The sequence below is a fragment of the Nerophis ophidion genome, linkage group LG02 (assembly GCF_033978795.1).
Source record: "Nerophis ophidion isolate RoL-2023_Sa linkage group LG02, RoL_Noph_v1.0, whole genome shotgun sequence".
NCBI lineage: Eukaryota > Metazoa > Chordata > Actinopteri > Syngnathiformes > Syngnathidae > Nerophis > Nerophis ophidion.
This window is the reverse complement of record NC_084612.1, coordinates 45,400,416-45,414,811: the sequence shown is the minus strand read 5'-3', so window position 1 is coordinate 45,414,811 and position 14,396 is coordinate 45,400,416. Positions and strand designations below refer to the sequence as shown.

Below are 14,396 nucleotides of genomic sequence, written 5' to 3'. Positions count from 1 at the left end.
GGGCTGGCACTGCACTGACATTTACAACGATGGATAATTACCCAATTATGCGAGTTTGATTAAACCATATTACACAGAGAGAACCCACGCACGCCCAGGGAGAACATGCAAACTACACACAGAGATTTGAAACCTGATTTCTTGTCTGTTTGGCCCCCTGTGCAGCCAAAAAGGAAACCAGTCCAAGCAAACAAACTCAGTCAATGTGAAATGAAGTGTAAGTAAAAGTGAGCAAAAACTGAAAATTCTACACTGGATGCAGAAATGTTAAATTGGGCAAGCAAAAATGATCAAACAGGATAGAGGAAATCACTTAACATTTGGTGACATAGAGTAAACACCAACTTGAAATGTATCTGCATTTATTTTTGTGTGTGATTTATGACCCATCAGTGGGTACTTGCAAGAATGACATAAGAATCGAAAATAAATCAGGCAAGGCGACTGGACTTTGGCATAAGATATGAACTGCAACTGTAAAGAATATTCACACGGCGGATGTCAACAGGACTCATTTGGGTGGCTCTGCCGATGCTGACGTTGTTATCAGGGATGGGAACAATTGTTGGCCTTCTGTTCCTGGAGAAGGCAAACCTGTGTAAAAGACCACCATGCTTTAGTTTCCTGATATACATCTGATATCTGTGGAGGGACGGACGGATGAATGAATAGGAGATGTATTTGTTATTGGGAGATATGTATGACGTAAATTACCTTCCATAGTGCATGACAGAGTTGTAGTCATAGGGAGTACCAAGGTTTCTTGTATTAATCCTACGGAAATTGCTTTCCATTCCTGCAAGAAATGATGTTGTCAAATCTTTGTTTGGATATTTCTAAACAATCAACGCTCTCAGCTTGGGCAAAAGAAAAGAATGAATATATTGTTGACGTTGCCCACCACTGATGACATTCTGGAGGAGTATTCGAACATGCTGGTCCCTGTCGGATCGAGTCTGCTCATGATTAAATCCCAACGCATGGAGCAGCTCGTGTTGGATGACCTGTCGGAAAACACAACCCTGGCGACTCAAAGACACCACTTGAGCGCGTCCACGACGTCCAACAAATGAAAAACACCTGCAAGAGAACAAAAACATCTGGTAGTAATACATTCGTTAAGGTTTGATGCTTGGAGTAAATTGTGTTTCCGTTCTCTACAACACACTTTTTACAGAATGTGGCATTTATTTTATTAATACTCTCCACATTTGAATGATGACATGCTATACCAGGGGTAGGGAACGTATGGCTCTGGAGCCAGACTTGGCTCTTTTGATGACTGCATGATGAATCTTAGCTGACGTTGCTTAACACGATAAGTAATGAATAATTCCACTGGTAATCACAGCGTTAAAAATAACGTTGAAAATATAAAACATTTTTATCCATCCATCCGTTACTACCGCACTGTTCAAGAAGTCGCATTAATGGTAAAAAGTATTTTTATTTATTATTGGTTAACTTCAGAATAACAAAGTTATTAAAAATAATAAAAGACTTATTATACTCTAAAAATGTTGGTCTTACTTAAAAATGCATGCATTTAGTTGTTGTAATCAAGGAAAGTCCAAATAAAAGAGGAGGCGTAGAATTCTCTTGTCAAAGCGTTGGACGACACTGTAAAAGGGTACAGGTCTACGGGTTTCTCCTCATTGAGCTAAATTCAATCCCGTCTCTGTTTAATTCCTTGCTTCTTGTCTGTTTAGTAAATGTCATCAGTGTTTGAACTTGATTTGGTGTTAAAAATATTATATGGCTCTCACGGAAATACATTTGAACATATTTGGCTTTCATGGCTCTCTCAGCCAAAAAGGTTCCCGACCCCTGTTCTATACTAACAGTTAAGGGCTGTCTTCAAATAGTCAAAAATTCTACGATTTGATTCAATGAAGTCTGGTTCGACTATCAACCTTGCAGTTTAATCATCTGATATTATTATCCTGTGTCCCTACCGGGGTGGGGAGGTGAGTTAATACCTGCTGAGACCCCGCTTACAGCAGATGATAAATTACTTGTGTTCATCATGTGTTCTCTAAATATTAGTAAAATACCATTGCGTGCAGACAAATAGTTCGTAGAGAGTAAAAGGTCATTCTTATATTTCGGCTCTCACAAGAGATTGATCGCTGCATCCGGTCGCTGCTCCCTGGTGTGATGTCACATGTTTAAATTAAACGACTGGCTGTATTTCGGAGTACCATATCTCTTTCGCTATAAAATATATTTTTCTGCACACAATAATAAGTTACTAATAGTTTTGGGGGGATCGCACGGCTCTAACTGGCTGAATCCTGCGATGGACCCACTGAAAATTGAAAACAACACGGCCCGGATGTTTGGTGATTTTTTTTTTGCAATGGTAACGAATTAAGCTTTCGCTGGTTCATACACACATTTGTTATGACTTCTACTTCCTTTCACATTAGATGTCCTCTCTCACTAAACCGTGCTTTAACCTTTTTTTTTTTTTTTTTTAAAAACCAGGGACGGCGTGGCGCAGTGGAACAGTGGCCGTGCGCAACCCGAGGGTCCCTGGTTCAATTCCCACCTAGTACCAACCTCGTCACGTCCGTTGTGTCCTGAGCAAGACACTTCACCCTTGCTCCTGATGGGTGCTGGTTAGCGCCTTGCATGGCAGCTCCCTCCATCAGTGTGTGAATGTGTGTGTAAATGGGTAAATGTGGAAGTAGTGTCAAAGCGCTTTGAGTACCTTGAAGGTAGAAAAGCGCTATACAAGTACAACACATTTATCATTTATTTATTTAAAAAGTTGGAAATTGGCATTTTGTTTGTTCACTTAAATGAAACACTATTCCTTTTACAAAGCTATTTTATTCAGGACATTAATTAACTAAATAACAGATGATGATATGTAGCAGTGTATACTGACTGGTCACTAGGTGTCATTAACATTACTGTTACCTAATGACCAGTCAGTATACATAGCAACATCTGTTTCTTTCTTTCTAAAGGCCTACTGAAACCCACTACTACACACCACGCAGTCTGATAGTTTATATATCAATGATGAAATATTAACATTGCAACACATGCCAATACGGCCTTTTTAGTTTACTGAATTGCAATTTTAAATTTCCCGGGAGTTTCGTCTTGAAAACGTCGTGTAATGATGACGTGTACGCAAGACGTCACAGGTTTTTAGGAAATATGAGCGCTGCACACACACACAGCTGAAAGTCGTCTGCTTTAACGGCATAATTACACAGTATTTTGGACATCTGTGTTGCTGAATCTTTTGCAATTTTTTCAATTAATATTGGAGAAGTCACAGTAGAAAGATGGAGTTGGGAAGCTTTAGCCTTTAGCCACACAAACACACGGCGATTCCTTGTTAAAAATTCCTGGAGGGGAAACTTTCCTATGTATCAGAGCGCGGTCAAGCCAACATGGATCCCTACCAAATGTCAACCAGCAAGTTTCGGTGAGAAAATTGTGGTTAAAAAGTCAGTTCTTACCGGAAAAAAGCTGAGCTTGTGCCGTCCATAGCTGCCGTCGACTCCCCTGAGACACTGCGCGTCAACACCCGTGGAGACACCCTTCCGACTATCAGGTACTATTAAACTCACTAAAACACTAGCAACACAATAGAAAAATAAGGGATTTCCCAGAATTATCCCAGTAAATGTCTCTAAAAAACATCAGAATCCGTCCCAATGCAATCGCGTTTTTTTTTTTAACTTGTTTTTTTTAATCATTTTTTTTTTCTAGTCCGTCGCTATCAATATTCTCAAACACAAATCTTTCATCCTCGCTCAAATTAATGGGAAAATTGTCGTTTTCTCGGTCCGAATAGCACTTTTTGTTGGAGGCTCTCATTATAAACAATGTGAATATGTGAGGAGCCCCCACACGTGTGACGTCATCGTCTGCGACTTCCGGTAGAGGCAGGGCTTTTCTCTTAACAGTGACAGTTGCGAACTTTATCGTGGATGTTCTCTACTAAATCCTTTCAGCAAAAATATGGCAATAACACGAAATGATCAAGTATGACACATAGAATGGACCTGCTATCCCTTTTTAAATAAGAAAATCTAATTTCAGTAGGCCTTTAAAGAATACTGTAAATTCCACTGATTGTCGACGATAGGCAAAATCTAGTGGATGAGATTTGACAATTAAAATACTTCGTCAAAGACAGCCCTAACTCAGTATGTACCTGGGTTTCCTACTTTTTGGTAACAGTAAGGGAACAAAAACCATCAAACTGCATTGCTTTTGTGTGAACATTTTTAAAACATTTTAAACAAAAAAAACTGTAAACTGCCAGTCATGAATTATTCAATAAATACATATACCAGGTGTCAGGAACCTTTTTGGCTGAGAGAGCCATACAAGCCAAATATTTTTTAAAGTATTTCCATGAGAGCCATATATATCTATTTTTTTAACACTGAATACAACTATATGCGTGCATTTTTAAGAAAGAACAACATTTTTAGAGTTTAATAAGTCTCTTATTCTTTTTATTAACGTAGTTATTCTGAGGCTAACCAACAATAAATAAAACACTTCTTACCATTAATGCGACTTCTTGAACAGGTGCGGTAGAAACCGGATGGATGGAAGGATGAAAATACATGAGAAGGTTTTATATTTTGAACGTTATTTTTGACACTGTGATTACCAGCGGAATTATTCATTACTTATCGTGTTAAGCAATGTAAGCTAAGATTTATCTGAGAGCCAGGTGCAGTCATCAAAAGAGCCACATCTGGCTCGAGAGCCATAGGTTCCCTACCCCTGACATATACAAACGCCCCTTAAACTCTTTGACTGACGTCGACATAACCAGTTGTCGACATTACTAAAGCTAACACTATGCATTTCTTGCACATCTACAAATGACTTTGTCCGGAGAATGTGTGAATGCAGACAGTCCAAATTATTACTGCCATACAGACCTACTTTGCACTGAACAGAAAATCTGTGTGTAACTAGACAGAAGTTATGTCGCTGTTTTGGTTTCCCTATTTGTATCAGTATCAAGGTTGTGACAATTTTGTGATTTAACTCCTAATTTTTTTTTTGTTTTAACTTACACAATCTATTTATTTTTAGCCTTACTCTTAGACATTTCATTTTTTTTTTCTTGACATTCTCACAACTCTCATTGTCTGACTCTTGCAATAAAATAAAATAAAGAATACAATAACAAGATTTTAATTAAACCTAACCCTAACAAATCTTGCTTTAATACTGCTCTACAGCAGTTGTCCCCAACCTTTTTGTATCCGTGGACCGGTCAACGCTTAATAATTTGTCCCGTGGGGGGGTGTCCTTTTTTTTCCTTTTTTTTTTTTTTCTTCTTTGTCATGAAAAAGGGACGTTTTTGTCATGAAAAAGGGAGGTTTTTGTGCTTGGTGCACTCATTGTAAGTGTATATTGTGTTTTTTATGTTGATCTAATAAATTAAAAAAAAAAAAAAATGTTTGTCTTTTTTGGGGGGGGAACACTGCTCTACAGTACACAATACATTCAAAAAGTTATTGTAAGGACTTGCTTGTGCATGCATGGTGTAAAGCATACCCCGAACGGGACTGGATGTCCACAAAGTCTCTTTGCCCATTCAGGGGTGTAAATCGAACACAAGTGGAAGCCGCAAATGACCGCAGACCTTCGATGATGGTCTCTCTTTCTCCAGAGGCTTGATCAAAGATAACAAAAAAAAAGGAATAAAAATTAAGAACCCAGAGACATTTGTGCTTAAAGTACAGTAAATACATTTTAGCAATGTGAAAGATGTGTCATGTTACATTTGTGTTCAAATGTTTATGATAAATGTGTTCTTTATTGGACACGTGTGCAATACTTATAGTACACTAACACTAATGTACATTGAAGTGGCCAAAGAACAAATATTGATGTAAAATGATTGAACTGTTTGCTATTGCTTTTTAAAAATGTAGAACTCTAATAGCATACTTGCCAACCTTGAAACCTCCAAATTCGGGAGATCTGGTGGTGGGGAGCGGAACCGGGAGGAGGAGTATATTTATAGCTATAATCTACTGAAATTCAAGTATTTGTCATATATATATCTATATATAGATATATATATCTATATATATATATATATATATATATATATATATATGTATATAGATATATATATCTATATATAGAACACCACTTCCCTCCATCCTGCAGACGGATTTAAATAAAGGATGCGAGACTACTGGTCTGGGTAAGGAGTCAGTTAAATTAGAACACGTTTTTTCTGCTTTGAGTGTTTCAGAGTTGGACATGTGTTTTACCGAGGTGGCTAACTATGATGCGTGCAGTTTATCAAAGCAACAAACAAACAATCGGAAAATCCCCGTTACTGAGGTGGCTAACCATGATGCGTTCAGTTTATCAAAGCAACAATCAAACAATCGGAAAATTCCCGTCGTATCAATTCCTAGATATGGTCGTAACTATACTAAATGCACTGGGCATAATAAACACAACATTATTAATATTGTTACTACGGATAATTTGATCAAAAATTCCCTAAAACAGCCGACTACCTATAATATAGGTTTTTTAAACATAAGATCATTGTCTCCCAAAACGTTGTTAGTTAATGATATTATCAGAGACAACAATCTTAACGTCATCGGTCTCAGCGAAACCTGGCTTAAACCAAACGACTTTTTTGCGCTAAATGAGGCATGCGCATATTGCCCGTCCGCTTAAAAGGGGTGGGGGGTCGCACTAATATACAACGAAAACTTTAACCTTAGTCCTAACATAAATAATAAATATAAATCATTTGAGGTGCTTACTATGAGGTCTGTCACACCGCTGCCTCTACACCTGGCTGTTATCTACCGCCCCCCAGGGCCCTGTTCGGACTTTATCAATGAATTCTCAGAGTTCGTTGCTAATCTAGTGACACACGCCGATAATATAATCATAATGGGAGACTTTAATATCCATATGAATACCCCATCGGACCCACCGTGCGTAGCGCTCCAGACTATAATTGATAGCTGTGGTCTCACACAAATAATAAATGAACCCACGCATCGCAACGGTAATACGATAGACCTAGTGCTTGTCAGGGGTATCACCGTTTCCAAAGTTACGATACTCCCGTATACTAAAGTATTGTCCGATCATTACCTTATAAAATTCGAGGTTCAGACGCATGTTCGTCAAACTAATAATAATAATAACTGCTATAGCAGCCGCAACATTAATACGGCCACAACGACAACTCTTGCTGACCTACTGCCCTCGGTAATGGCACCATTCCCAAATTATGTGGGCTCTATTGATAACCTCACTAACAACTTTAACGACACCCTGCGCGAAACCATTGATAACATAGCACCGCTAAAGTTAAAAAAGGCTCCAAAAAAGCGCACCCCGTGGTTTACAGAAGAAACTAGAGCTCAGAAATTATTATGCAGAAAGCTGGAACGCAAATGGCGCACGACTAAACTTGAGGTGCACCATCAAGCATGGAGTGATGGTTTAATAACTTATAAACGCATGCTTACCTTAGCTAAAGCTAAATATTACTCAAATCTCATCCACCGTAATAAAAACGATCCTAAATTTTTGTTTAGTACGGTAGCATCGCTAACCCAACAAGGGACTCCTTCCAGCAGCTCCACCCACTCAGCTGATGACTTTATGCAATTCTTTAGTAAGAAAATTGAAGTCATTAGAAAGGAGATTAAAGACAATGCGTCCCAGCTGCAACGGGGTTCTATTAACACTGATACGATTGTATATACGGCGGATACTGCCCTCCAAAATAGTTTCTCTCGTTTTGAGGAAATAACATTAGAGGAATTGTTACAACGTGTAAATGGAATTAAACAAACAACATGTTTACTTGACCCTCTTCCTGGGAAACTGATCAAGGAGCTCTTTGTATTCGTAGGTCCATCAGTGCTAAATATTATAAACTTATCACTTTCCTCGGGCACTGCTCCCCTAGCATTCAAAAAAGCGGTTATTCATCCTCTTCTTAAAAGACCTAACCTCGATCCTGACCTCATGGTAAACTACCAACCGGTGTCTCACCTTCCCTTTATTTCAAAAATCCTCGAAAAAATTGTTGCGGAGCAGTTAAATGAACACTTAGCGTCTAACAATCTATGTGAAACCTTTCAATCCGGTTTCAGGGCAAATCACTCCACGGAGACAGCCCTCGCAAAAATGACTAATGATCTATTGCTAACGATGGATTCTGATGCGTCATCTATGTTGCTGCTCCTCGATCTTAGCGCTGCTTTCGATACCGTCGATCATAATATTTTATTAGAACGTATCAAAACACGAATTGGTATGTCAGACTTAGCCCTGTCTTGGTTTAACTCTTATCTTACTGATAGGATGCAGTGTGTCTCCCATAACAATGTGACCTCGGACTACGTTAAGGTAACGTGTGGAGTTCCCCAGGGTTCGGTCCTTGGCCCTGCACTCTTCAGCATCTACATGCTGCCGCTAGGTGACATCATACGCAAATACGGTGTTAGCTTTCACTGTTATGCTGATGACACCCAACTCTACATGCCCCTAAAGCTGACCAACACGCCGGATTGTAGTCAGCTGGAGGCGTGTCTTAATAAAATTAAACAATGGATGTCCGCTAACTTTTTGCAACTCAACGCCAAAAAAACGGAAATGCTGATTATCGGTCCTGCTAGACACCGAACTCTATTTAATAATACAACTCTAACATTTGACAACCAAACAATTAAACAAGGCGACACGGTAAAGAATCTGGGTATTATCTTCGACCCAACTCTCTCCTTTGAGGCACACATTAAAAGCGTTACTAAAACGGCCTTCTTTCATCTCCGTAATATCGCTAAAATTCGCTCCATTCTGTCCACTAAAGACGCTGAGATCATTATCCATGCGTTTGTTACGTCTCGCCTCGATTACTGTAACGTATTATTTTCGGGTCTCCCCATGTCTAGCATTAAAAGATTACAGTTGGTACAAAATGCGGCTGCTAGACTTTTGACAAGAACAAGAAAGTTTGATCACATTACGCCTGTCCTGGCTCACCTGCACTGGCTTCCTGTGCACTTAAGATGTGACTTTAAGGTTTTACTACTTACGTATAAAATACTACACGGTCTAGCTCCATCCTATCTTGCCGATTGTATTGTACCATATGTCCCGGCAAGAAATCTGCGTTCAAAGGACTCCGGCTTATTAGTGATTCCCAAAGCCCAAAAAAAGTCTGCGGGCTATAGAGCTTTTTCTACTGAGGTGGCATCTCAAACTGTTACCGGGAGGGCATTCCAGAGTACTGGAATGCCCTCCCGGTAACAGTTCGAGATGCCACCTCAGTAGAAGCATTTAAGTCTCACCTTAAAACTCATTTGTATACTCTAGCCTTTAAATAGAGTCCCTTTTTAGACCAGTTGATCTGCCGTTTCTTTTCTTTTTCTTCCATGTCCCACTCTCCTTTGTGGAGGGGGTCCGGTCCGATCCGGTGGCCATGTACTGCTTGCCTGTGTATCGGCTGGGGACATCTCTGCGCTGCTGATCCGCCTCCGCTTGGGATGGTTTCCTGCTGGCTCCGCTGTGAACGGGACTCTTGCTGCTGTGTTGGATCCGCTTTGGACTGGACTCTCGCGACTGTGTTGGATCCATTATGGATCGAACTTTCACAGTATCATGTTAGACCCGCTCGACATCCATTGCTTTCCTCCTCTCCAAGGTTCTCATAGTCATCATTGTCACCGACGTCCCACTGGGTCATTATTGTCACCGATGTCCCACTGGATGTGAGTTTTCCTTGCCCTTATGTGGGCCTACCGCGGATGTCGTAGTGGTTTGTGCAGCCCTTTGAGACACTACTAATTTAGGGCTATATAAGTAAACATTGATTGATTGATTGATTGATTGATATATATATATATAGATATATATATCCATATATATATATATATATATATATAGATATATATATATACTGTATATATATATATAAAAGAAATACTTGAATTTCAGTGTTCATTTATTGACACATATAACACATAACACTCTTCTACTCATAATGTTGTATTTAAAGTGCAATGCTTTGCAGGCAGGAGCACAGCCTTTGAAGGAGCATAGGTATGGGCAGTATCTGTGACATTTAATTTGCAAGAATGTAGTGAGTTTAGGGTTGAATTGTCCATCCTCGTTCTATTCTTTGTCTCTATCTTTATAGTGACAGAGAATAGAACATAACCAGTTCATTAAATGCACCACAGTGTGGAATCTTCCATCTCTCCCTAGCAAACCCCTTCCCCTTCGATCTGTCCTGGATGAACTGAAATTGTTGTTTCCAATAATTTTGGAACTTGCAAGCGAACTTTTTCTTCTTACTTGTCGTGGACACGTCTCTTCTTCGTTCTTCTGCTTTACCATGAATTGATTTACGTTGACCCGGACTTAAGCAAGTTGAAAAACTTATTCGGGTGTTACCATTTAGTGGTCAATTGTACGGAATATGTACTGTATTGTGTAATCTAATAATAAGAGTTTCAATCAATCAATCAATCAATCAATTTTGTCTGTTATGTTTTTGGACATTACTACTTACCGTAGTTTTGAAGCAATGCATGATGGGATTCCGGATGTTGTGTGTCAGTGTATTAACGTGTCGGCTGAAATAAACACACGCTGAGAACTAACCCTGTGCCTGCCTACTTTATGGGTTATAGATAAAGCTATGGATAACGGAGACATATACCGTATAATAGTCTCCTTCTTGTTGTGTGTGCAGTTGCGCAATGAGCTCCAAAAGCTGTAGATGTTATAACGTGACTGAGCTGGAGGAAAAGCGGACTTGACGACAAGCTGTCCTCACTTAGGTCCGGCTGGAAATCGGGAGAAATTCGGGAGAATGGTTGTCCCGGTAGATTTTCGGTAGAAGCACTGAAATTCGGGAGTCTCCCGGAAAATTAGGGAGGCTTGGCAAGTATGCTAATAGAGCTGTCCAATCTAATCTTTGAGCCTTTCATCCGGGTAGGTTGCCTCAAGATAGGACAGCTATGCTCCAGCTACAGAGCCCTACGAGAGCTACAGTCCAGCTACAAAGCTATCGATTCTTCAACCATCTTATCTGGACAGATTTCATGGTTCACAAGACAGCTCTAGTCCATCGATTGTGCGATAGATTTACTATCAAGAACAAATGAGAATATTCACAGGCTTGTTGGACTTACAGTACTGGTTGGAGATGCGATACGGCACGTAGACGTTGCCATCAGATGATTTTGGCCAAAGGCAACCTCGTTGTGTACAAGGATCAGCATTCTCCAGACCACTTGGTACTGCTATGTCTCCAAACATAACAAGAGGTTCATCCGGGTTCTTTCCTAGAAAATTATCAACAAAGAGTAAGTCACTTCTGTTGGTCTGCAAACTGACCCTCCTACTACTCCCCATTAGACAAAATATCACAAGTTCTAATATTGTAAAAACAATATTTTTAATTGCAAAGGATTCATACATAGAACTTGTTGAGAAAGCAACATACCAACATTAACGTTTGCTCTTTCCAGCAATGTGGAGACACTTAATTCCTCATCTGCAATGGTGTTGTCTGGGTGATATAGAGACATACAGTATTGTTCATCAATATTTATTGTGACGAGTGACTCATTCATTGACAGATATGTGTATGTTGCTGAAACAACTCTAACCTGAGTTCCCCTGGATCTTTTCAGAAAAACCCTGAAATAGAACACAAGGAATAGATCAATTAAAAAGAAATACTTTGCCTTTATTCGCCGTGTATTTTCAGAGTAACTTGAGTTAATCACGTGGGTGGCTGGATCGGTAAGAACATTGATAGTATCTACACTTAGACAGTATCAGTATTGGATTAACACTGGCTTGATGACATGGATATTCTTACTTTGTCTTCTGTGTCTAGGTTGCAAATTTTCACAAACATGTGAACCAATCAACCATATTAGCAATACCTCGGTTTATCATTTGATGCCAATTATTGCTAGTGTAGGGCAAAGCAACTGTGCTCACCGGCAGCCATAGCGGTTGAGGCAAGAACTGGATTGTACGTCTTGAGTCTTGACTGACTCTAATGATTGTGAAAGCTGTATCTTTTTCAGTTTTGCCTCCAGTATTTGCTCACACGTTTTTTGTACTTGCTATGTTTTTTGCTGTTTGCTATTTGATTTGCTTTCATGCTACGTCACCTTTTATTAGTTGTTTTAGAATGACTACTTTTGTGTTGTACTTTGTGCTTTTCATTTTGCTGCCATTCTAGACTTATTTGGCCACACACCACAAGCAGCTGATGAAATTCTTCAATGAGGTTTGGTCAACTGAAAAAAACGTTTTAATCGGAAAGCAACAGCAGAACCAGATTATGTCTTAATATAAAATGGAATGGAATGATCTTGTACAACATTTTGTTTTCAGCACAAACCTGTTCAAGATAAGACAAACAAATATTGTACAGAGTCAGCAAATCAGCAAATTATAGTTTATTGGAAATATCAACATGTGCAGCAGGATTCAAAACTCATAACAAATTGAATATCGAAGTGTTTCAAAACTGTATAAAGTGTGTGTTTGTGTGTAATATATGCTTTTATGACTATGACCATAGTCAAAAAAGCATATATTTTATGTCACTTCAATTGAATACAAATAAGTATGTTGGTCGCTCATTTCTTACATATATATATATATATATATATATATATATATATATATATATATATATATATATATATATATACATGTATATATATATATATATATATATATATTTATTTATTTATTTATATGGTCGCGGGGGGTGCTGCATTTGGGCGGAAGGCGGGATACACCCTGGACAAGTCGCCACCTCATCACACAGCCAACATAGATAGACAGACAACAACATTCACACTCACATTCACACACTTGGGCCAATTTAGTGTTGCCAATCAACCTATCCCCAGGTGCATGTCTTTGGAGGTGGGAGGAAGCCAGAGTACCCAGAGGGAACCCACGCAGTCACGGGGAGAACATACAAACTCCACACAGAAACCCAGGACTACTCAGGACCTTCGTATTGTGAGGCACATACATATATATATATGTATATATATATATATATATATATATATATATATATATATATGTATATGTATATATGTATATATATATATATATATATATGTATATATATATATGTATATGTATATATGTATATATATATGTATATGTATATGTATATATATATATGTATATATAAACACTCCTTGTCAAATGTTTGTTATCTTATCAACATATATATATATATATATATATATATATACACACACTTATATACACACACACATATACTGTATATATATATATACATACACTTATATATATATATATACATATATATATATATAAACACTAATTATCAAATGTTTGTTATATAACTCACATACCCTGTTTTTTTTCTGATTATCAACAATCATTCAAAATTAACATGATTGTACTAAATCAGTCTAAGATTATGATTTACAATACAGTAGATCGTCTTGAATATAACCATATTGTAGGATTGGTTTATGTTCATGATCCCAAAGATTTATTGCGATATATATTATTCAAAAATATATACATAAAGGTTTCTGTGCTTACCTGTATGGTGGAACTCTGGACAGAGCAGAGGAGGAAGCTGAGCGCTGCAGTTTGAAAGATCATGACTGTTTAAGACATGCGGCAACAAAATATCCACACAAGAAGTTCATCTTTTATATACGAAGTCTACCTGTTGTTATCCATATACGGCATGTTACTTGCAAAAACAACAGCGGAAGAACACAAGATCCTCCTTGAATTGCACCACCATCATTTCAATAGCATCTCATTTTAAATAACTAAGCTGTCTTGAAACTAGATGGTGTATTATGTTAATTTAAAAAAAGAAACATTATTGTGGTTTGTAAATGGGCTTTACATTCTACTCAAAGTGTATAACCTCATTTGTTCATTTACACATTGCTTTAATGGCAAACAATTTCAAATTGTGTGATATTATATTCTTCAGTACAATTATTTAGTACTTAACCAAAAATAACCCATTTTCAAATGCATATGTCAAAAGTCAGCAAATTCTGTTTCATGCTTGATGTTTTAAAAAAATATATAAGCATTGTGATATTTTTTTTAAACAACAGTTCATAAAAGTATCTGTCCATAAATTCAAATAACAACTACACTTTAAAATTTTGAATAAGTTTTATCCATTCACATCATTTGTAATAAAATTTGAAGCTGTCCTTTTCATCTAAGCTTTTTACGCCAGTTGACATGTTTGTGGTTACATTGCCATAACTAAATACGCTTGCATTCAATGCTAAAAATTGATGTGACCCATTTATGAAAAACCATTTCTCTTTCACTTTGGATAGGAT

General features: G+C 38.0%; 1 protein-coding gene across 1 annotated transcript; it reads right to left on the bottom strand.

The window, feature by feature from the left end:
- Window positions 1-345: 345 nt before the first annotated feature.
- On the bottom strand, window positions 346-13,749 carry LOC133541341 (low choriolytic enzyme-like). The gene is made up of 8 exons (XM_061884713.1): window positions 13,621-13,749; window positions 11,673-11,703; window positions 11,507-11,572; window positions 11,193-11,345; window positions 5,551-5,668; window positions 902-1,080; window positions 715-796; window positions 346-594 (listed from the first exon to the last, which is right to left on the bottom strand). Exons 1-8 carry the CDS (start codon window positions 13,681-13,683, stop codon window positions 432-434), a joined length of 855 nt encoding a protein of 284 aa, XP_061740697.1. The 5' UTR covers window positions 13,684-13,749; the 3' UTR covers window positions 346-431.
- Window positions 13,750-14,396: the final 647 nt, after the last annotated feature.